A 25,343-nucleotide genomic window follows, 5' to 3' on the forward strand; every position below is an offset into this window, starting at 1 on the left:
ATTTCCTGCCTCTCTAGGAATCCGCGCGCTCTTATCTTTTAAATCGCTACAAGGCGTTCTCCATCGTCGCCCTCCGTTTTTGCTCTCCGGCTGCAGATGCCTCCTTTCTCCGCTTTCTCCTTGGATTTGGGCTAATCAGGCGAGCGGCGATCAAAGGTCTGGAGGTTTTTTGTTTTTTATTATTATTATTTATTATTATTATTTAGCGGAATAACAGAGTTGGAAGGGACCTTGGAGGTCTTCTAGTCCAACCCCCTGCTCAGGGAGGAAACCCCCTCTACAGGTAGTCCTCGAGTTACGACCCCAATGTTGAGTCCAACCTTGATGCTGCTAAGTGAAATTTATCTTTAAGTGAGTTTTGCCCCGTTTTACAACTTTTCATGCCACGGTTGCGAAGTGAATCCGGCTTCCCCCATTGGCTGCTGGTCAGAAGGTCGCAAAAGCGGATTATGGGACACTGCAACCGTCATAAAACACGAGTCGTTTGCCAAGCGTTTGAATTTTGATCTGGTTAACCCTGGGGATGCTGCAACCGTCATAAATCTGAATTTTGAATCGTGTGGCCATGGGGATGCCGCAGCGATTGTTAAGTAGGAAAAAACTATCGTAAGGTGCTTTTTTTCAGTGCCGTCGTAACTTGGAATGGTCACTAAACAGGGATGAAATCTAAAATTTGTTACTACTTGTGGATGTGGCTCGGTGGGGGGGGTAATGTGACTGGGTGGGCATGGCCAACTTTTTTTTTTTTTTACTTTTAAAAGCATTTTTTCTACAAGCTTAAGAGGTTGTAGAAAACCCTCTACAAGGCTTTTAGAAGCCTCTGACGATCAGACAACTCAGCTGGGATCGCCAGAGGCTTTTAAAGGCATTTTTTTTTTCCTACAACCTCTTTGGCTGAAGAAGTTGTAGAAAAAATGCTTTTAAAAGAAAAAAAGGCTCTGATGATCGCGCGGCTGGGTATGGGGTGGGGGCGCAGGGATTTTTGCTACCGGTTCTCCGAACCACCTGTTGCCATCGCTACCGGATCGGGTGATCCGGTCCGAACCGGGAGCATTTCACCCCTGTCACTAAATGAGAACTGTTGTAAGTCAAGGACTACCTGTACTATTTCACACAAATGTCCATTTCACTCTCCTGGGGTTGGAATGGACAAAATAGAAATAGTAAACCCAAAGGTGCTTTTTCAGGAGGCAACTGGACTTTCTTGTTTTATCAAACATTATTCAGTTCAATAATGAACTGAAGAAGCTTCTTGGATGAGAAGTGAAACGTCTTCAACGAAAAAACAAGAAAAGCCCAGTTGCCTCCTGAAAAAGCACCTTTGGGACAACCATGTCCTGAATGACTGAGAACCTCTATAGACTTTTAGAAATCGTAAAGCTTTGCAAAGACTTCCAAGTCTTCAAACTCTTGCAAAGGTAACAGTATACCAGGTAGTCCTTGACTTACGACCACAGCCGAACCCACAATTTGTTGCTAAGTGAAACATTTGTTAAGTGATTTTTTGCTCCATTGTACGAACCTTCCCATCCTTGTTAATTGAATTATTGCAATCGTTCAATTAGTAACACAGTTGTTCAGTGAATCGTGGCTTCCCCATTGAGTTTGTTTGTCAGAAGGTTACAAAAGGGCAACCGTCATAAATATGAGTCAGTTGCCAAGCATCTGAATTTGGATCACGTGCTGCAACGTTCGTAAGTATGAAAAACGATCCTAAGTCACTTCTTTCAGTGCTGTTGTAACTCCGAACAGTCACTAAAGGAACTGTTGTAAGTGGGGACTTCCTGTAACAGAGTTGGAAGGGACCTTGGAGATCTTCTAGTTCAAACCCTGCTCAAGCAGGAAACCCCATACCATTTCAGACTGTTGTAGAATGACGGGACCAAACAACATTCCTGGGTCAGCCAGAGACAGTTTTATTGCACAAGGTTCAGAGCCAGATTTGTACCTGAAGCTTTGAACCAGGAAAGAACTCTGATACAACTGTTTTTATACATTTCTAAGACAAAGGATTCGGTGAGTTCCATATATGGTTAACATGAGATCATACATTCTCCATATATGGCTAACACACATCTGTCATATGATAATTGACCCATTTCCTAATTACTAAACCATTAGTAAACCATTATTTTAGTTTATAAGATTATCTTTAGTTAGACAACCTTTCTTAAGTGCTTGTAGTTGCTAATGGGAAATTTACTGCTGTCCTTGGGCAAATTTATTGGATTAAGTAACTCTTTGTAACATATATATCCTTGTGTCCTTCACAGTGAGGTCACTCAGATGTATTCCATATGGCTGTCTTTCCGTGACATATAGGTCTCATCAGAAGATATATTACCAATTAATGGGGTTTAGCTGACTTTTAATATAATCTTCAAGCAAGCACTTTTCTCTCTTATAATAATGTGAATAGAGAGGGTCTCTCAGAGTTCATGTATCTAAGCACGTCTTCCCCTTATAATAATGTGAATAGAGAGGGTCCTTTAGAGCTCATGTATCTGACTCTATATGATTCCTTTCTTTTATCCACATTATTACTAGGGGCTGCCCAGTCTCTCCTTGAAAGCCTCCATTTTATGAAGCACCCACAATGTCTGGTGGCAAGTTGTTCCACTGATCAATTGTTCTCACTGTCAGGAAATCTCTCCTTAGTTGCTTGATCAGTTTCCATCCCTTGTTTCTTGATAAAATATAAATGCATTTAGAACGGCAGTAACAACAACAAAAAAAACAACAACCCCACAGAAGTTGCTTCTTGAATTTCTTTTTTTTTTTTCTTTTTTCTTTTTGGCCTTACCAAGGCATTTTATTTTTAAACAGACATACATAAAAACATAAAACCACCTTCAATTTACACAGTGTGTCGGTTGGTTACAAGTCCTTTGTGTGTCTTCATCATATTCATAGCTTACAGTTTACCTAAATTCTCACATTATCGATTTAATATATGTCTATATATTCATTAGTCTTTGTTTACCTATAGCTATTCTTCCCTCATTTTATATAAAATATTCTAAGATTTGAGTTAATTTATATTATATTTATTTATTTTATTAAAATTTATATGCCGCCTTTCTCCCGAAGGACTCGGGGCGGCTCACAAGTATAAAATGACAATAAAAACAATATCGCTAAATAGCATTAAAAGTCCAATTTAAAATCCCCCAGTTAACTAAAAAATTATAACATTCATTTCATCCTTCTTAATCAATCCCATAATAATACTGTATAATTGTATAATAATTAATTGTATTATTATTGTATAATAATACAATTAATACAATGTATAATTGTATTATAATTGTATAATATCAATGTATAATTTTATATAATTCTAGAATTCTTGTATTATAAAGATCTCTATCATATTTCATTTCCATATTTTTTTTATCTAGCCATTGATCAAATAAGTCCCATATCTTATAATATTGTTGATCTTCTTCTTCTCTAATTTCTAATTTTTAATTCGTTTCTATTTACTCAATTTTTTTTTTTACTTTAAATTTGATTATTTATTTATTTATTTTTTGGTACTTTGCCAAAAACTTTTTCCTTTGTCGCTTGATTTTTGACAGGAACCCAAAAAAAAAAGCGAGGGAAGATTTGCTCAAATCTCACCTTGTCGCTTTTTGCAAATTCCGCCCAACGCCCTTAACCCTTCGCCTTCCCTGCCGTGGCAACGAAAAGGAATGACCGTTGCCACGGAAAGAAAGAAAGAAAGAAAGAAAGAAAGAAAGAAAGAAAGAAAAAGAAGGCTCCTTATTTTCTTTCCGACTTGGGGGGAGTGTATGTGCTGCGGATGATGGGAACTGCGGTCTTTTTTAGCCCGCTGGCCAAAGCCTTCCTCGCTAGGGAGAGCGCGGCGCCTCCAAGGGTTAAAGCGAGCGAGTTTCGCTTCCTAGAGAGCTTCCCCCCGCTCCACTGATGGAGGCGGAAATGGGAATGGGGTTCAGCCGTTTCCGGCCCCCCCCTCCTCGTTCGCCGGAGGAAAAAAGACCGTTCGCGTTCGGCACGTGCGGCGTCGTTGGGGGCTCCCCCGCGTGACGGTAGGTGGGCGAAGGAGGGGGGGGGACGGCTCTGGAGAGCACTTCGGGTCGGGGAGCGAAGGATCGGTGCGGGCTGGGCTGGGCTGATGGGGGGGAGGAGGGACCAGTCGCTGCGAGCCCTAGTTGGGGTAGTATCACTTAGTGTTTATGGAGCCAGATTTTTATTTTTATTTTTTCTCCCCCCTGGCGTTCAGCATCTCCTCCTGTGGCCGGGCTCTGCATTCTGGTGGCCCAAGAGAATATAGAATAGAAATAGATACAGATTAACAGAGTTGGAAGGGACCTTGTAGGTCATCTAGTCCAACCCCCCACCCAAGATGGAGACCCTACACCAGAGGTCTCCAAACTTGGCAGCTTTAAGACTTGTGGACTTCAACTCCCAGAATTCTCCAGCCAGCTATGCTGGCTGGAGAATTCTGGGAGTTGAAGTCCACAAGTCTTAAAGCTGCCAAGTTTGAAGACCCCCCTGCCTTACACCCTTTCTGACAAATGGGAGGTCTATCTCTTCTTGAAAGCCTCCAGTGATGATGAAGCTCCCACAACATCTGAAGGCAACTTCCGTCCCATGGGGTTCTCCCTGTTCAGAAAATTTCTCCTTATTTCCAGGTTTGGACCTCTCCTGGATCATCCATTCAAAGGGTGGGCAACTGTGGCCCTTTTACAACCCATCAGGGTGGATAAAAATCAATGATTTTTTTTTAAAAAAATCAAAAAAAATCAGATTTTGGATTTTTTTGATTTAAATCGGATTTTTTTTTATTTTTATCAAATTTATTTTAATAAAAAAACTTTTGGGGTAAAAATCTATCGTAAGATAGTTTTCTATTTAAGATACATAAATCATTTAGTTTATTCAGCATGAAATGGAGCTTAGTTATGTAGCATGAGGCTGTATATTCTGCAACACTGGGACTATCGGTGAGTCAACAGTGGGTCAAAGGAGTAGCAGAGATGACAGTTGCTCTTTAAAAATTATGATTTAAATCGAGTTGATGTAAATCAAGCCTTTTTACTAGTGATTTAAATCATGATTTAAATCGTGATTTAAATCAACTCGATTTAAATCAAATCCATCCTGCAACCCATGGACTTCAACTCCCAGAATTCCTGAGCCAGCTTGGCTGTCTCAGGAATTCTGGGAGTTATTTATTTATTATATTTCTATACCGCCTTTCTCCCGTAGGACTCAAGGTGGTGTACAGTCAAGAAAAATATAGATACACAAACAGCATAAAATTGCTAATTAAAATTATTATTATAACATAGTTTGGCCCAATTAAATAGAACCTAAAATTAGATAACATTTTAAAAACATTCACATGTTCATATGTTTAGCCCCGCCTGTTGGAACATCAGGGTTTTGAGGGCACGGCAGAAAGCACCGAGATCAGGGATATTCCGTATCTCCGGGGGCAGTTCATTCCAAAGGGTTGGAGCCCCCACAGAGAAGGCCCTCCCCCTGGGAGTCGCCAGTCGACATAATTTGACTGACAGTACCCTGAGTAGTCCCTCCCTGTGAGAACGAACTGGTTGGTGGGAGGCTATTGGTGGCAAAAGACGGTCTCGTAGGTACCCAGGTCCTAAGCCATGGAGCGCTTTAAAGGTGATAACTAACACAAGTTGAAGTCCACAAGTTGTAAAAGGGCCACAGTTGTCCACCCCTGATGATGTTCATGGATGGATGTGCTTAGTCTTCTGTCCTGCTTGCCTTGTGTCATGGGTCGTTTGCCGTCCTTTCACTGTATGTTTTGTAGACGACTCCTGTTTTCTTCCTTCTGGGGGCTGCTGGGTCTTTTTGAAATAATAAAAATCCTGCATGCATCATTTGAGGAGGCGGATTTACAAAATGCAACTTTTCGAGATAAATCTCAAAATAAAGAAAATTTTCGGCGATCTAAGTTATTAGGTGAAGGATTAGTCAAAGGAAATTAAGAATGTATTATACATGATTACATTTGGGCACACAATTAGTCAGATGTTTAGATTGAATTTGGTATTTTTGCCCACCTATCAAGATAGGAATAGGAATAACTATAGAAAATAGAATAGAGATGGAATGGAATGGGAATAGGAATAGGAATATAGAAGAAGAAATAGGAGAGAGAGAGAGAGAGAGAGAGAGAGAGAGAGAGAGAGAGAGAGAGAGAGAGAAAGAAAGAGTGGAGTGGAGTGGAGTGGAGTGGAATGAGAATAGAAAATAGAATCAGGATAGGAATACAATAAAAATACAGTTGGAATGGAATGGGAATAGGAATATAGAATAGAAAATAGAATAGGAACAGAATAGAGATAGGAGAGAATGGGATGGAATAGAACATAGAATAGAAAGAATAGGGATGGAATAGAAATAGAGAAAGGGGAGAACGGGATGGAATAGGAATAGAATATAGAGTAGAAAATAGGAGAAGGATAAAATAGAAATAGAGTTGGAATGGAATAGGATGGGAATGGGATAGAATTATTTATTGGCCAAGGGTGAACAGACACACAAGGAATTTGTCTCCGGTGCACAAGCTCACAGTGTACATAGAAACAGCAAATCATTGGTCATAAATCATAGTTACTGTCATTAATTGTAAGTTACAAACAATTAGAACAATAATCTACCGGATCGAAGGCCTGCATTTTGAATGCTCCAAAACGAAGGGAAAGGGCAGGTGAGGGGTTTGGAGCAGTGGTGGGTTCCTCCCGGTTCGGTCTGGTTCGGCCAAGCCGGTAGCGGTGATGATATGATGTCACCGAACCGGTTCTCCCGCCCTCCCACCCCCCACGTTATTCTTACCTTTTATTTGGCCCCACCCCCAATCTATTGCTGCCTCCTGAGTCCCAGCTAATGACTAGAGGGAAAAAAACTGTTTAAACTCTTGCCGGGGGCTTCAAAGGGCCGTCCTACAGCTGATCAGTGTTAAAAGAAAACAAATGAGTCGGGTCGTAAGTGCGAGGACTGGTCGTAAGTGCGAGGACCTTCCAGAAATGATTCTGACCAGCTAGCTGTGCCACCTAGTCACATGACCTCCAAGCCACGCCCACAAAATAAGCCACGCCCACAGAACCGGTAGTAAAAAATTTAGAACCCACCCCTGGTTTGGAGGAAAAAAATTTATTTTTTCTGCTGCTCCTCATCTTCACCCCCACTTCAAGGGAGGGCAGCAGATGGTGCAGTAGGCAGCTGATCTGGCTAGGATACCCTGCAGAGACCCATACAAATAAATTTAAATAAATATGCAAGTCCTTCCTTGGGCTAGGCCGGAAAGCTTCCCAGAATTTCTCTTGGCTTTGAGTTTGTTTGGCAGTCTAAAGTTTCAAAGGAAGAAGTTTGCAAATATGGTGGAGATGAGAAGGAAAAAAACAGGTTTTGGTGTCAATTGGGGTGTTGCAGAGATCCATAGAAAATAAATTTAACAAACAAATACTTATCTCCTGCCTTGGGCTGGGATTATGAGCTGGGATAGCCATAACAAGAAATCAGCCAATGGGAACTGTTTGGTGACTAATAAACAGGATCTGTTGTGAGCCACGGGAAATGGCTTGGAGCCTGGGCGTGGCTTAGCTTATCTGGTCTGTATAGAAGAGTTAGTTTTGTCCTGGCATTATGGATTCTGAGTTCTGGTTCTGGCTTCTGCTGCATGGGTATTGTATACATGCATCATGCTTTATATTATTGTATATAAAGAAGTTTCTTCTATAAATGAACGTCAGTGTAATTATGAGCTGGGATAGCCATAACAACAAGTCAGCCAATGAGAACTGTTTGGTGACTAAGAAACAGGATCTGTTGTGAGCCAGGGGAGACGTCTTGGAGCCTGGGTGTGGCTTAGTTTATGTGTATGTGTGTGTGTATGGATTATTATTGCTTCAGAGATAATATAGATTCTGTGATTATTGGTTCTGACTTCTGCTGCATGGGTATTGTATACATGCATCATGCTTTATTTTACTGTATATAAAGAAGTTTCTTTTATACATGAATCCTGGTGAATTATTTACTTGTGTGCTGGTTGGATCACTCCAAACTCTAACACTATATATACATTATCTATCTATCTATCTATCTATCTATCTATCTATCTATCTATCTATCCACATACATATCCACATATGCTCTCTCTCTCTATCCACACACACAAATATACAAATCGGATAAGATAACCTTTATTGTCACTTTTTCTGTGAGCAGGCTGGCACATATTGAAAAATAAAATTTTGATGCCCGCTCTCAAAAGAAAAAATGTATACCCATACACATATATGCACATACATATGCTTATATGTATACATTATCTGTTTGCCTGTCTGTCTGTCTATACACATACATATACACATATGCTATCTCTCTCTCTATCCACATACACAAATATACATACATATATTAATCACAGATGATTAATGATGAATTAAAACACAAAATGAGTATGTGTTTGTAAATGTGGCAGAGTTGAGAAGGAAAAACAGGTTTTGGTGGCACTCTTGAGCTGTTTCAGAGGCCCGTACAAATACATTTAACCAGTAAATACACGTCTTTCCTTCAACTAGGCCAGAAAACTTCCCAGCATTTCTCTTTTTAGGGATCTGCCTTGGCATTGAGTTTGTTTTGCAGTTTAGTGTTTCAAATCAGATAAGATAGCCTCTATTATCACTTTTTCTGTGAGCAGGCTGGCACACATTGAAAAATGAAATTCTGATGCCCGATCTCAAAAGAATATATATATATGTATGTATCTATGTATGTATGTATATGTTTTTCTTCTAGCCAGGTTTTCCCTACGTAACCAAGGCTTTTTGTAGCTCCAGCTCAGTAGAATCACATCTACTCGGTTCTGGGCTTTTTTCCTTTCTAACAGCTAGCAAGCTCTAACTGCTAGGTGGGAGACAAAAAACCTTGGTTACATAGGGAAAACCTGGCTAGAAGAAAAACACACATAAACCCTACGAAGAAGTAAGAAAATTTATTTATATATATATATATATATATATATATATATATATATATATATGTATGTATATGTATATGTATATGTATATGTATATATATATATATATATATATATATACACACCCATACACATATATGCACATACATATGACACACACACACATATAAATCACAGATGATTAGTGATTAATTAAAACACAAATGAGCATGTGTTTGTAAATATGGCGGAGATGAGAAGGGAAAACTGTGGCAATGGGTTGTTGCAGAAGCCGCAGTGTAAGTTGCGTATGTTACGCAACTTACACTGTTCAGTATGTTAAGAATGAAACCTTGCCAGACTTAAAACTCCCATTTGTATAACTATTAGATGCAGCCTGTGAAAGGAAGAGCCTGGAGTGATTGGCCTTTGTCCTTTCCCTACATAGCGGAGATTCCAAGCTTCTTTGTCCCTTTGCTCCCTGGGAAAGAGCCCCTCCCTCCTCTGGGCTACAATCTACCACATATATTTGGGGGATATCAGCCACCCTTATTGAGAAGGAGATTAAAGGAGCAAGAGATTGTTCATTTAGTGACCGAGGCTACAATGGCGTTGGAAAAAGCAACCTCTGATCATTTTTTCACACTTATGACCTTTGCTGCATTCCCGTGCTCACGTGATTTACATTCGGGTGCTTGACAGTTGGTTCATATTTATTTTTTTAAAAAAACAAGTTTTTTTTAATATTTTTTAGACAAACAAACATTTAATAAATCAGTCATTCCTTCCATGTGACATCTCGGTGTTGTCTCCAAAAATTCTTCTTTTTTTTGTTTTTTCTATCGTCATTCTTGCCAAGTCCATTACAACAATTCATCACTAATGATCCAATTGTAACATTTTTTATACATAACTATTGATTTACTTATTTATATCTCTTTTCTAACCAATAGTAAAATTGATTCCATATGTTAAAGTATTCTGAATCTTCTCTTTCTTTAATCATCAAAGTCATTTCTGCACAGTCTAAAATGTTTTTAATAACTTCTCCTTCCAAAGGTATTTTCTCTGCTTTCCAATTTTGTGCATAAACAATCCTTGCAGTTGTTATTACATGTATATTCAAATAAATATTTTCTTTACTAATTTTTTCTGGGAGGATACCCAGTAGGAATAGCTCTGGTTTTAAATCAATACGTTGCTGTATCATTTCTTCCAGACATATCTTTTTTTTTTTTTTTGCTTTAATTTATATGCCGCCCTTCTCCGGAGACTCAGGGCGGCTTACAATGCGTTAAGCAATAGCCTTCATACTTTTGTATATTTATACAAAATCAGCTTATTGCCCCCACAATCCTCATATCTTAATTTTATTCCAATAGTTTTTAGCTTCTGAACATGTCAGTTTATTCATATTTATGACGGCTGCAGGGTCCCCGGGTCATGTGATCCCCTTTTGTGACTTTCAAGCAAGACAAGCAAAATCAATAGGGAAACCAGATTCACTTAACAACCATCTTACTAAATTAACAGGTGCAATGATTCGCCTGACAAATGCAGCAAGAAAAGTCGTAAAATGGAGCAAAGCTCACTTAACAAATTTCTCACTGAACGGCATACATTTTGGGCTCAATTGTGGACATAAATTGAGGACTACCTGCATGGCATTCCTTCCCTAATTTTATCCACGTGACAACCCAGTGAGATGGGTCAGAGAGATGGAGATAAACTGGCCTGAAGGTGGGAAAAGAGATCCATGGTCTAATGGGGACTTCAGCCAGCAACTTCCTAATCCTAGTCCAACACTTAAATTACAGCAGTTGATTTCTGATGATTGATGAGTAGCTAAATTTTATATGAAACTTGCAGAGCAAGATCTTATCACCAAATGCAGAACGTGTGGCTTGGTGACTTGGCAAAATAATTGGGGACTGCCTGGACTTCGTTTTTCCTTGAAGATGTTTGGTCAGTATATAAGAATTTATGAACTGGAATAGCCATGGCAACAAGTCAGCCAATGGGAACTGGTGACTGAGACACAGAATTTGTTGTGTGAGCCATGTGAGACTGCTTGGAGCCTGGGCGTGGCTTAGCTTAACTGTTCTGTGCTGTGAGAGAGTTTGTTGGTCTTTGTCTGAGAGTACTTGCTGCTGTTTCTTTCTACCATGTTGCAGGAGCTGCATGGGTATTGAATATATGCATCATGTTTTATATTATTGTATATGTAGGAAGTTAGCACCCACCCCTTTCCTAGAAGAAATACTTTAGAATACTTTAAAAAGGCAGAATATTATGTTTCCCTGGATGAGAAATGGAGAAGCATGTTTTAAAGACGAAGCAGCTCCCATCTTCCTGCCCCCACCCTTTGTCAATGGGCCAGAGGAAGAAACTCAATCTTTGTCAATGGACCATCATCTGCAACACAATAGGACCCATCTAGCAACAGAAACTAACACAATGGGACCCATCTAGCAACAGAAACTCACCACATGGCACCTGGGAAGATTACATCAGCCAGCAAGGCTAGCTAAGACCCCACCCCCTGCGAGTCTGACAACCAATCAGGATACTCTTTCTGGGCCCCAGGAAGTTCAAAGCCAGAGAGGGCATAAAATCCGGGGACTCGCAGCGTCTTGCCCCTTTTCTGTTCAGGAACTCAAGCCATGTGACCATTAAACCATCTTTCCAAGCAGTCTCCATGTTTCCAGTGTCTTTTTCCCCACTTGGAGCTGAACCCAGAAGGATATTTCTTCCTACAGTATATAAAGAGGTTTCTTCTATATAATGAATCTCGCTGAATCATTTGCTTGTCTGCTAGCTGGATCTCTACAAGCTCTGACACGTTTCATTTCTCATCCAAGAAGCTTCTTCAGTTCTTGGATGAGAAGTGAAATGCCTTCAAGGATAAACAAAATCAGAATCAGAACAGAGCTGGAAGGGACCTTGGAGGTCTTCTAGTCCAGCCCCCTATTCGAGCAGGAGATCCTATACCATTCCAGACAAGTGACTGTTCAGTCTCTTCTTAAAGACCTCCAGTGATGGAGCACCCAGGACTTCTGAAGGCAAGCTGTTCCACTGGTTAATTGTCCTCACTGTTAGGAAGTTTCTCCTCAATTCCAGGTGGCTTCTCTCCTTGGTTAGTTTGCATCCATTGTCCTGCCTTCTGGTTCTTTGCAAAATAAATTGACTCCCTCCTCTTTGTGTCAGCCTCTCAAATACTGGAAGATTGCTATGTCAAGGTAATGATTTAATAGCTGAACAGCTGCCATAATACTACCAAGAGCCTTGGTGGTAGAGGGGTTTAAGGCACCCTGTTATTAAGGTGGTTATTAAGACCAGCTGCCTGCAATTACTGCAGGGTTCGAATCTCGCCAAGGCTCAAGGTTGACTCAGCCTTCCATCCTTTCTAAGGTAGGTAAATTGAGGACCCAGTTGTGGGGGCAATAAGCTGACTTTGTATAAATATACAAAAGGATGAAGGCTATTGCTGAGCACATTGTAAGCCGCCCTGAGTCTTCGGAGAAGGGCGGCATATAAATCAAATTTTAAAAAAAAATGATGCAATGATGAGGAATGAGTCAGCAGGGTTATTTGACTGTTACCACTTTAAGAAGCTGTATTATAAGAGAGGCCCCTGTGAGGGCGTTTCTCTCTCTCCATGTGTTCTTCCCTGCTGTAGCTGCTGATTGATTGTTTGACCTTTGCCTAGTACGTGTGTGTATATATTCTTTTGTAAAGATAAATCACTGTTTATATTAGAAACCTTGTTTACTGTTATTGCTCCTGGGTTGTCTCAAGTAGTCACACTGTATGCACTCTGACATGCTATCATGTCCCCCCCAATCCTTTTTCTCTAGACTAGCCAAACCCAAATCCTGTAACCGTTCTTCATAGAATTTTGTCTCCAGGCCTTTGATCGTCTTAGTTGTTCTTCTTTGCATTTTTCCAAAGTCTCAACATCTTTTTTGTAGATGTTGTCTTTTTTGTAAAACTGAATGCTGTATTCCATGTGTGTGTGTGTATATATGTTTGTGTGTGTGTGTCAGTATATACATCACGTGATTTTGATTCTGTGCCTCTGTTTATATAACCAAGGACTGTATTAGTCCAGTTGCCTTTTGAAAAAGCACCTTTGGAACAGCCACAGAGAGGAATAAGTACAGATTAACAGAGTTGGAAGAGACTTTGTAGGCCATCTAATCCAATCCCCTGCCCAGCAGAGCCTACACCATTTTTGACAGATGGCAGTCCAGTCTCTCTTTGAAAGCTTCCAGTGATGAAGCTCCCACAATTTCTGAAAGCGAGCTGTTCCGTTGGTTGATTGTGCTCACTGTCAGAAAATTTCCCCTTATTTCCAGGTTGAATCTCTCCTTGTTCAGTTTCTGTCCCGCGTATATTCGTGAACTGGAATAGGGCTTAGTAACAAGGTCAGCCAATGTCTAGGCATAGCAACTAAGTCAGCCAATGAGGGCTGTTTCAGAACTGAAACAGTTCGGAGCCTGGGTGTGTCTTAAGTTAACTTCTGTACTAAAGCTCTGAGTCTGTGCTAAAGCAAAAAAACTAGTCTGCAACTCTGAACTGAAACTCTTCTCTCCTCTGCCTGTGTTTGCTTGTACTCTCTACCACGTTGGAAGAACCTGCCGTTGGTATTGTATATTTACTTATGTGTTATATATTTATTTATATATATATATATATATATATATATATATATATATATATATATATATATATATATATATTTATTTATATATTTATATTTATATATATATATCAAAAAAATAAAGGGAACACAAGCAGAAGACATCCGAGATCTGAATGAATGAAAAACCATTAAATACTTCTTTCTGTGTTAGCCCCTCAAATATTGGAACACTGCTAACACGTGTTCCAATATTTGAGGAGAGCTCTGGTGGCTCAGCAGACTAATTAACATCCACTTACATCAGCTGCCTGCAATTACTGCAAGTTCGAATCTCACCAGGCTCAAGGTTGACTCAGCCTTCCATCCTTTCTAAGGTAGGTAAAATGAGGACCCAGATTATGGGGGCAATAAACTGACTTTGTATAAATATATAAAAGTATGAAGGCTATTGCTTAACGCATTGTAAGCCGCCCTGAGTCTCCGGAGAAGGGCGGCATATAAATCAAATTTTTTTAAAAAAATGTCTCCCCTGGTCCTTCTCTTCACTAGACTAGCCATGCCCAGTTTCTGCAACTGTTCATCGTATGTTTTAGCCTCCAGTCCCCTAATCATCCTGGTTGCTCTTCTCTGCACTCTTTCTAGTGTCTCAACATCTTTTTTATAGTGTGGTGACCAAAACTGGATGCAGTATTCTAGGTGTGGTCTTACTAAGGCTTTGTAGAGTGGTATTAGGCCCTCCCTTGATCTTGATTGTATCCCTCTGTTAATGCAATTTAGGATTGCATTGGCTTTTTGGGCTGCCGCCTCACTGTTAGCTCATATTTAACTGGTTGTCCACTATGACTCCAAGATCTCTCTCACACTTACTGCTATTAAGCCTGGTTTCACCCAGTCTATATATGTACTTCTGGTTTTTCTTACCTAAGTGTGAGACTTGACTTTTCTCTACATTGAATTTCATTTTGTTAGATAGGGCCTGTGACCTGGATGACTGAGAATCTCTATAGACCAGTGGTTCCCAACGTCGTCCCACAGGGGGGCAATTTGATTTTTAATGGGGGCAATTTGAACCTTGTTTAAACCAAGTTAATAGCCTTTTAGGCTTCCTCCGCGTGAATAGAGTTCACTTTTTGAGTAAAGTAAGAATTATATGTCGGGGGGGGGCATCAGGATTTTAGAGCTGCTTAGGTAGGGCATGGCCAAAAAAAGGTTGGATACTACTGCCATAAGACAGTTGGGGAGCAATTACTGCGTCTATTGTGAAGATTGTGTCATTGTTTGTCTCTCATTTTCCTGCAGGTTATTTTATTGTTTTTATTTGGGGAATCTGGGACCTGTAATTATCATTTATTCGTTCATTCAAATGTGACTATCAGCCAAGCAAAGTATGTGCCCTGTGCTTTTGTATGAGGGAACTCCTTGTTTATTACTTGTTGTATCGTCTGCCTCTGATCTGTCTCCTTCTCCATTGTTTACAGAGAGATACTAACATCGGTTTATGACTGCCTTGTAATTTAGTCCTTGACTTCCTGAGTGGTGCCATCACTTCCACCCCACCAAAAAAAGAGACCAACTTACTTTCAGTTCAATTATAGCCATTCAGACATTGCCGGAAGAAAGCCATTGAAACAGAAGATGTTTCAAATCTTACTGGAGACAGTGATGACCCAAGGATCGAAGGAGGAAGCTGTGGATTCAGTGGCGGGCCTCGAGATCCCTGAGGCTCGCAGCCCTGGGGAACAGTGGGAAAAAAACCTAAACAAAATCCTGAGGGAAGAGAAAGGTAACTCCTACATCCAGCGCCAACACTTCAGGCAGTTCCGCTACCGGAAGTGTGCCGGGCCCCGAGGGGTTTACAGCCAGCTTCACGATCTGTGTTGCCAGTGGCTGAAGCCAGGAGAGCATACGAAAGCTGAGATCCTGGACCTGGTGATCTTAGAGCAGTTCTTGACTATCCTGCCTCCTGACATGAAGAGCTGGATCAGAGAATGTGGAGCGGAGACCTGTTCTCAAGCGGTGGCCCTGGCCGAAGGCTTCCTCTTGAGCCAAGCAGAAGACAAGAAGCCGAAAATCCAGGTGAGGGCAGCCTTTTGGTGCTATTTTCAAAGTCCGTGAAGTGATTTGAGTCACATTCCAGCTCGGGAAGGCTTCACGTTACGTCTAAGGCAGTGTTGGCGAACCTTTTTGGCACCAAGTGCCGAAACAGGAGTCGGTATGCACACATGGGGGAGTGCTGGAAACCAGAAGAGCAGCTCCCTGGTGCGCACACGCAGGAGCACCACAAACCAGAAGAGCAGTTCCCCGGCGCGCGTGCACGTGCCGGAGAGCTGAGCTTCCGGTTTCCGGCATGCACATGTGCCCCGGTCACCGGGTCTTCCAGTTTCTGGCATGCGAAGAGCAGCGTGCCGGAACCCGTAAGAGCCATGGGCAACGGCTGGTGTGTCCAGAGAGATGTCTCTGCATGCCACTTCCAGCACACATGCCATAGGTTCGCCATCATTGGTCTAAGGCGTGTGGCTCATGGAGGATCTTGGTCAGCGTTCATTTGGAGATTCTGAGATGTTTGTGCTGCAGAGGCAGCAGTGGCTTTGTCTCTGGGTCACTGCCTTCCACCAGGATCTGATTCAGAGCCTCCAGATGCTGTTGCCAAAGAGCTAAGCTGGGGAGGAATACAGGCTATACCCTGCCCCCCCCCTTGCTAGCTCCAAGGGAATGAGAATACACAGCTGCACAGTTGTTGCGGGGGTGGGTTGGGGTGAGATCCTTAAAAGAGAGGTCTTGTTTGCTCTCCTGTTCCCACCTTGTATGGATCTCTGGTACTGCTTTGCAGGGCCTGTTTGTGGATGCTTCTAACGATTTCCCCAAAATTAAGAAGGAGGCTCCCTCAGACGCAGGACAGAGACAGTTCTTCAAGCAGATCTTAGAGAATGAAGATGCCGTATTGCAGGGTAAGAATCAAGAGATAGATAGATAGATGGTCGTGGTCTTCCATCTCTCTGGGCAGAGAGAGAACTTCTGGATTATCAAACCGGGATAGCCCTGGTGAATTTCAGATGTTTGGTTAAAAAAGAAGTTTAAAAGATGCAGAACCTTGAGGGGGTCCTTGGTGCTCTCTGAGCTTGGTTGTTTTCTCGCAGACGTTTAAAAAATTAGAATAACAGAGTTGGAAGGGACCTTGGAGGTCTTCTAGTCCAACCCCCTGCTCAGGCAGGAAACCCTACACCACTTCAGACAAATGGTTGTCCAATCCCTTCTTAAAAACTTCCAGCATTCACAACTTCTGGAGGCAAGCTGTTCCACTGGTTAATTGTTCTAACGGTCAGGAAATTTCTCCTTAGTTCTGGATTGCTTCTCTCCTTCATTAGTTTCTACCCATTGCTTCTTGTCCTCCCTTCAGGTGCTTTGGAGAGTAGCTTGACTCCCTCTTCTCTTTGTTGGCAACCCCTCAAAAATACTGGAAGACTGCTATTGTGTCTCCCCTAGTCCTTCTTTTCATTACACTAGACATACTCAATTCCATCAACCATTCTTCATGTGTTTTGGCCTCCAGTCCCCTAATCATCTTTGTTGCTCTTCTCTAACTAACTAACTAGGTAACTTCATCAGTGCTACGACTAGGATATCGGTGCTAGGACTAGCACTGATGATGTTACCTAATTAGAGTAATGAAATGTCTGTAAGAAAACAACCAACCTCAGAGAGCACCAAGGACTCCTCATTTCAACCCTGAACAACAAATATTCTCCTTTATTAGACGCAGAGCCTTTTAAACTCGTAAGTCTGTTTTTCTCTACCTTGGCGACTTTAATATTATGTGGACTTAAAATAAGATATGGCAGCCTGAAGAATTCCGGGAGTTAAAATCCACAGCTCTTTAAAGTTGCCACGGTTGAGACATGCTGTCCTTAAATAATGATCAAGGATGTCTGCAAAGGGGAAGGAGTCAAAAAAAAATCAAGATGGTGGCCAAGATTGCACAATCGAACCCTTAATCCCCCTTTTTATGTGTGCAAAATTGAGGCAAATCAGCCTTTGGAAAGGTGGGAGCGTGTTAGCAAGATAGAAACATAGAAGGAATGTGCGCTCATTGAGGCAACCTTGAAGTCTTCAGTTCTCCTCACAATTGCTATGGCAATACAACTGATGCCTTTCTTTCTGTGAAGGCAATAATTCTTCCCTGAGGATAGTAACAGTAGAAAGAACATAAAATAATAGTTGGAAAGGATGTTGTAAGTCTTCCAGTCCAACCCTCTGCTCGAGCAGGAGTTCCTATACTTTTCCGACAAATGGGTGTCCAGTCTCTTTTGGAAAGCCTCCAGTGATGGAGCGCCCACAACTTCTGGTGGCAAGTGGTTCCACTGGTTAATTGTCAGGAAAATTCTCCTTAGTTCTAGGTTGCTTCTCTCCTTGAAAGGCGGGGAAGTAACTTGAAGTTTGCTCATTATTCATGCTTACATCATCTATTACCTACACATACGTATGGCTGCATCATTTTCTTCTCTTTTCCGGAAACGTATAAGTACGACTGCATCTTTTTGTCTGTAGGCATCCTTCCCGCCATTTTCTGAAGGGATTTCCTCCAGGCTGCACTGAATATATACTAACTGCAGTGAGCTTTGATTGTGGAAACCATCTTGAGATGTTCAATACCTCCCTCTGTGCAGAAGTCCCTGCTAGTCACAGCTTTATGATAAAAGACAATTCTCCTTAGCAAGTTATATAGTTAATTGTAAAAAAAATAAAATGCACACTTATTTTGTACAGTAGAAATAAGGCACAGGTAGTCCTTGATTTAACAATTTGTTTAGTGGCCATTCGAAGTTACAGCAGCACTGAAAATAGTGACTTAACGACCATTCGTCATGTGATTTCCTTTTGGATGCTCGACAGCTGACTCACATTTATGACAGTTGCTGGATCTTCGGAGTCATGTGATCCTCTTTTGCGACCTTCTGACAGGCAAAGTCAATGGGGAATCCAGACTCACTTAATAATTGGGTTACTAACTTAACAACCGCAGCGATTCACTCAACAGGCGTGGCGAGAAAAGTCGTAAAATGGGGCAAAATTCACTTAACAGATTTCTCACTTAGCAACATAAATGTTGGGCTCGATTGTGGTTGTAAATCGAGGACTCGCTGTATCTGGAAGCTGTAAGGGAAATACAATTTACGAGCCAAGTCTGTCAGTAAAATTTGAAAATCTCTTTTCAGTTCAGATATACCATATTTCCCAATTGCTTAAAATGTGTGGAGAGGTGAGGTGCTTTATTTCCATCACTGATCAGCTTTACATACCATAAAACATGGAAATAAAATATAAATACAGGAGATCCTCGACTTACAACCATTCATTTAGTGACCATTTGAAGTTACAACGGCACTGAAAAGTGACAAACGTTTTTCTCACACCTGACTATAAAACGCACCTAAATTTAGAAGAGGAAAACAATAAAAAAAAGTTTTTGGCCTACCTTTTTTCGGCCCTTTTCCAATCTTTTTTCGGCCTGTTTCTGGAGCTTTTTTCAGCCTGCTTTTGAGGTTTTTTTCAGCCCTTTTTTCCGAAAAAATGGGCTGAAAACCTCAAAAACAAGCTGAAAAAAGCCCCAAAAACAGGCCGAAAAAGCCCCAAAAATGGGCTGTAAAAGGCCCCCAAAATGGGCCGAAAAAAGCCTCAAAAACAGGCCGAAAAAAGCCTTGAAAATGGGCCCCAAAAAACATCTGAAAAAGGCTTGAAAACAGGGCATGAAGAGGCCAAAAAATGGCTGGCGGGTGGGTGGGGCTTCAGCAATATTCGGTCTATAAGACGCACAGACATTTTCGCCCCTTTTTGGGAGACAAAAAAGTGCAACTTATAGTCCAAAAAATATGGTAAATATCACAATACAGGTAGTCCTTGACTTAACCATCACAATTGAGCCTAAAATTTATGTTACTAACTGAGGCATTTGTTAAGTGAGTTTTGCCCCCATTTTACAACATTTCTTGCCACATTGGTTAAGTGAATCACTGCAGTTGATAAATTAGTAACACGGTTGTTAAGTGAGTCTGGATTCCCCATTGACTTTGCTTGTCAGAAGGTCGCATGATCCCGGGAGACTGCCCCCGTCATAAATATGAGTCAGTCGCCAAGCATATGAATGTAAATCCTGTGACTATGGAGGATGCTGCAACAGCCATAAGTGTGAAAAATTGTCATCGGTCACTTTTTTTGGCGCCATTGTAACTTTGAACAGTCACTAAGCAAACTGTTGTAAGTGGAGGAAGACCTGTTCAATAAAAGGCTCGCAGAAGAATTTTTTAAAATGTTCATTTCTGTCGCTGCAACTTTGCGGACTCCAATGGATTGGAGGGTCAGCTGTCTACCGAGGATATTGGGAAAAGAAGCCCATATTGAAATAAACAAACCAGGGTTTATTGGAACATCTCCTGAGTTGTGTGAATCCAAGAAAAACAAGGGCTTTGTAGTGTCTCCAGATAGGGTCTTGTCAAGTGGTGAAATCTCAATTTTTTTTACTACCAATTCTGTGGACGTAGTGTGGTGGGCGTGGCAGGGGAAGGATACTGCAAAATCTCCTTTCCACCCTACTCCAGGGGGAAGGATATTGCAAAATCTCCATTCCCACCCCACTCTGGGGCCAGCCAGAGGTGGCATTTGCCGATTCTCCGAACTACTCAAAATTTCCACTACCGTTTCTCCAGAAACCTGCTGGATTTCACCCCTGGTCTTGTTCCGATTGGCCTTTTTCTTGTACAAATGAAACAACCACTTTCCACTACATTTTTGTCCATATACAGGCAATGAGAAATCTTTGATGAGGCCTCCGGATATGTCTGCTGTTGTTTCTAGAGAGTGGTCTGCTTCAGCCCAGCCAGCTATGGTAAGAATAAAGGGGTCAGGGCAGTGGTGAAATGTAAATTTTGTTACTACCGGTTCTGTGGGTGTGGCTTGGTGGGGGGGGAGGTAATATGACTGAGTCGGCGTGACCAACTTTTTTTTTTTTTTTACTTTTAAAACCATTTTCTACAACCTCTTTGGCTGAAGAGGTTGTTAAAAAAATGCTTTTAAAGCCTCTGACGATCCCAGCTTACTTGCCTGATCGGCAGAGGCTTTGTTTTTACTTCTAAAAGCATTTTTTCTATAACCTCTTCGGCCGAAGAGGTTGTAGAACAAATGCTTTTAAAAGTAAAAAAAAAAAAGCCTCTGATGAATTGCGCGGCTCAGCTGGGCAATTGGGTGGGGGAGGGATTTTTGCTACCGGTTCTCCGAACCACCCGCCTCCATCGCTACCGGATCGGGTTATCCGGTCCGAACCGGGAGCATTTCACCCCTGGGTTGGGGGGGACCAAAATGGGTCAGCCACTGCACATTTTCCTGGGTGGGCACTGACCCCTTTCTCCTTCTCTCCATTTTCTTTTCGTCTCCTCCCTCTTTTCCTTTTTTTCTTCTCCAGGTTCCGGTGTCTTTTGAGGACGTGGCTGTGTATTTCACAGACGAAGAGTGTCCTTTGTTGAATGCAAGCCAGGTGGCCCTGCAACTGGAGGTCATGGTGGAGAATTACCAAAACATGACCTCTTTGGGTGAGTCCTCCATGTTGTATCCCAACAGGCTTGAACCCAAAGGTCCTTCTTCAGGAGGCAACTGGACTTTCTTGTTTTTCTCTTTTGAAGACGTTTCGCTTCTCATCCAAGAAGCTTCTTCAGCTCTGAGTGGATGGTGAGGAATGGAAGGATTTATATTCCTTGCAGACAGCTGGTCATTTGCATCCTTTTGGAGGGTCCTTGAAGCACTTGGAGGTCTATCTGTGTCCTCAGGGTCACCTGAGTGGTGCAAATGGTTCCTGTAATCTGCAATTTTTCCTCATTTTGGAATTCCATTCCTACTTCCACACCATTCCAAGGGGATTCATCCCAAATTGTATAGCTAAAAAGTGTGTAGAGATTCTCAGTCATCCAGGTCGTGGTTGTCCCAAAGGTACTTTTTCAGGAGGCAACTGGACTTTCAAAAGAAAAAAAAAACCAGAAAGTCCAGTTGCCTCTTGAAAAAGCACCTTTGGGACAACCATGACCTGGATGACTGAGAATCTCTACAGACAACAGGCTTGAAGTCATCGTCTTTAGCAGCACAATCGCTTCTGCGTTTTTACCGTTACCGCTGCGGGACCAGCAGTAAATTTTTGTTGAGGAACAAAAATGTGTTCAGAATCAAATGTGTTGGATTTTATAGGCAGTGTGAGAATAGAGATAGCACTTAGATTTATATACCGCTTCATAGTGCTTTAGAGCTCTCTCTAAGCAGTTTTACAGAGTCCGCCTATTGCCTCCAACAATCTGGGTCCTTATTTTTACCAACCTTGGAAGGACGGAAGGCTGAGTCAACCTTGAGCCGATCAGGATTGAACTCCTGGTCGTGCTACAAAGGTTGTCAGTGTGAAAAACGGTCATAAGATCCTTTTTTTTCAGGGCCATTGTAACTTTGAATGGTCACTAAATGAATTGTAGAATAGCTTGACTCCCTCTTCTTTGTGGCAGCCCCTTAGATATTGGAACACTGCTATCATGGCACCTCTAGTCCTTCTCTTCATTAAATTAGACATATCCAGTAACCGTTCTTTATATTATTTTTTCATCTCCCGACCCCTAATCATCTTTGTTGCTCTTCTCTGCACTCATTTTAGAGTCTCAACATCTTTTTTTACATCATGGTGACCAAAACTGGATGCAGTATTCCAAGTGTGGCCTTACCAAGGCATTATAAAGTGGTATTAACACTTCACGTGATCTTGATTCTATCCCTCTGTTGATGCAGCCTAGAACTGTGTTGGCTTTTTTGGCAGCTGTAGTACACTGCTGACTCATATTTAGGTGATTGTCCACTAGGCCTCCAAGATCCCTCTCATAGTTACTGCTACCCTGTTTTCCCGAAAATAAGTCCCAAACCAGAAAATAAGCCCTAGCATAATTTTTCAGGATGCTCGTAATATAAGCCCTACCCCAAAAATAAGGCCCAGTTAAGATTGTCAGTGAGACAGACGCATTTAGTACTCCAAAATAAGACCTAACTGGAAAATAAGCCCTAATGCGTCTTTTGGAGGAAAAATCAATATAAGACCCGGTCTTATTTTGGGGGAAACATGGTATCGAGTGAGGTTCCACTTATGGTGTTTGGGCCAAATTATTTAATGGGCTTTTATATTGTTTTTAAATTTTGTATTATGTGTGTTTTATCTTTTGGCTGTTCACCGCCCTGAGTCCTTCAGGAGTAGGGCGGTATATAAATTTAAACAATAATTAATTAATTAATTGATTAATTAATTAATTAATGGTATATCTGCATTTGGTTTTTCTCGCCTGAATGTGGTACCTTACCTAGCTCTCTTTTTTTTTCATTTGATCCTTTCCCCCCCATGTTTTCTCTTGGTTTTCTCTTATTCTAGGGAGGGAGGCATGGTGGAATGAGGATGAGGATGAATCACAAAGAGTGTCCTTAAAAAGAGCCAGATCCACCCAGGAGGGACTGCAGAGCGAGGGAACGGAGGAGCGGGTCAAGGTCATGAGATGGGACGAATTCTCTCTTTCGGAAATTAATCCTATGCAAGGTGTAATGGGGCCCCCCCAAATATATCCGGGGAACGCACCTTTGGCGTCCGCAAGCGGGAACTTTTGCAAAACGCCAATCCAAGCAAAACCGAGCATGAGAAACACCGCCTTTGTTTCGAAGAGCATGGATTCTCCTGAAACGCCCACTCAAGGGAAATTACCTCAGAAACCCAGAATGAATACGTGTCCCATCTGTGGGAAAAGCTTCGCTCATAGGTCTCTCCTGCACGAACACGAAAGAATCCACGCCAAGGAGAAGCCCTTTAAATGCAACGAATGTGGCATCAGCTTCAGTCAACTGGCAACCCTGACCTCTCACAAACGCATCCACACGGGGGAGAAACCCTATCAATGCATGGCGTGCGGGAAGAGTTTTAGTCATAGCATCACTCTCCATTCTCATCGAAGGAGCCACAAAATTTAAACGTGCCGAAGCGGCAAAGGCCGCCGCGTTCAAAATCCAAAAGCTTCCGAAACAGCAAAATTTTGTGCAGGGCAGAAACTGATGGTTATCTTCATCGTGGAAAGTACCTCAAGCTTTAGGTACAGACTCTGACAAATCTCTATAAATAGCCTCTTTTTTTTTTTTTTTTTTTTTTTTGGGCAGCTACATGAAATGTGGATATGGATTCTTTTTTTTTTTTTCCCGCCCCAACATGAATCTCCCGGAGTTCTTTTTAGCTAGTTTTCTGAATTGAGAGAGAGATTGGATTTATTTAATGATTAATCTTAAATGCTTTTATATCTGTTTTTTTTTTTTTTTTTTCAATACTGTAAGCCAGCCAGAAACAACTCGCGGTGAGTTGGGCAGCATTTAAACACTAACTGAAAGAATGAATAAATAAATAAACTAGAATCCCAGCTAGTGAATTCATTTCAACGTATGTCTATGGAGATTCTCGGTCATCCAAGATCCTGGTTTTCCCAAAGGTGCTTTTTCAATAGGTAACTAGACTTTCTGGTTTTTCTTTGAAGATGTTTCACTATTCATCCAAGAAGCTTCTTCAGCTCTGACTGGATGGTGGGGAATGGAAGGATTTATACTCCTTGCAGACAGCTGGTCATTTGCATTCTCAATCTGAATCTAATCCAGACACGCACGGAGCAATGTGGTATATGTACTACATTGCAGTGAGCCATGTGCAGATCTATACGTTGGTGAAACAAAACAACCACTTCATAAATGCATGGCACAACACAGGAGAACAAACTCATCAGGACAAGTCCATCTGTATTAAAAGTCACTCTCGAAGAGAGCAAAATCCACATTTTGAACAGAGGACCACTGGTTTGAAAGGGGTCAAAGACAGTGGTGAAATCCTTTGCGGGTTGCCACTAGTTCGTTGCCCGCTCATGCCAAACACGCATGCATGCACAGTGCGCATCAAACGCATGCACATGCACAGTGCGCACCAAATGCGTGCTTCGTGTGGAAAAAGGAACCTTTTGAAGGTAAGTAGAACGGCGAGGGGGGCCACGTGATTTAGATTTAGATTTACTAGAAAGCAGGGTTTCCTGCTTTCTAGCGAATATAAATCGCGCTGCATAGCTGATCATCGGAAATACCAGTTCAGACAAACCGGTAGCCTTTTTTTTTACTATCGGTTCACCTGAACCGGTAGCATTTCACCCCTGGTCAAAGAGGCCATCTATGTCAAAATTGAATAGCCCTCTCTCAACACGGGGGGAGGGATACAACATCATCTATCTCCGGTCTACAACAAAGTCCTTTCAACAGTTCCAAGAAAGCTCCATACCCATTTGCACCACTCAGGTGTTCCTGAGGACATAAATAAACCTCCAGGTGGCCTCAACAACACTCTCAAAGAACGCAAATGACCAGCTGTCTGCAAGGAGTATCAGTCCTTCCATTCCCCACCATTCAGCCAGAGGTGAAGAAGCATCTTGGATGAGACCCAAAACGTCTTAAAAGAAAAACCAGATAGTCTAGTTTATCTCTTGAGAAAGCACCTTTGGGACATTTCACTGTATGTTAGAGCCAGTTTGGTGTGTAGTTGTTAAGGATATTGTGTTACCAACCAGCAGAGTCAGTGCACAGAGAAACGGTACTGAGAGCAATGAATACAATACATACAAACTGGTTTAACAAAGCTTTTACTTTGTAGTGAAAAACAAT

General features: G+C 41.6%; 1 protein-coding gene across 2 annotated transcripts; it reads left to right on the forward strand.

The window, feature by feature from the left end:
• LOC117668272 (zinc finger protein with KRAB and SCAN domains 5-like) lies at nucleotides 1-24,062 on the forward strand. Of its 2 annotated transcripts, none has more exons than XM_034422048.3 (6): nucleotides 1-156; nucleotides 15,086-15,683; nucleotides 16,438-16,555; nucleotides 20,405-20,487; nucleotides 21,061-21,187; nucleotides 23,044-24,062. In XM_034422048.3, exons 2-6 carry the CDS (start codon nucleotides 15,243-15,245, stop codon nucleotides 23,628-23,630), a joined length of 1,356 nt encoding a protein of 451 aa, XP_034277939.2. In that variant the 5' UTR covers nucleotides 1-156; nucleotides 15,086-15,242; the 3' UTR covers nucleotides 23,631-24,062. The 2 variants fall into 2 exon arrangements, with proteins under 2 accessions (XP_034277939.2, XP_060540786.1); XM_060684803.2 differs by lacking the exon at nucleotides 1-156 and adding an exon at nucleotides 3,929-4,052.
• The last annotated feature ends 1,281 nt before the right edge of the window (nucleotides 24,063-25,343 follow it).

Source organism: Pantherophis guttatus, chromosome 2, assembly GCF_059756535.1.
Source record: "Pantherophis guttatus breed Tessera chromosome 2, ASM5975653v1, whole genome shotgun sequence".
NCBI classification, from domain to species: domain Eukaryota; kingdom Metazoa; phylum Chordata; class Lepidosauria; order Squamata; family Colubridae; genus Pantherophis; species Pantherophis guttatus.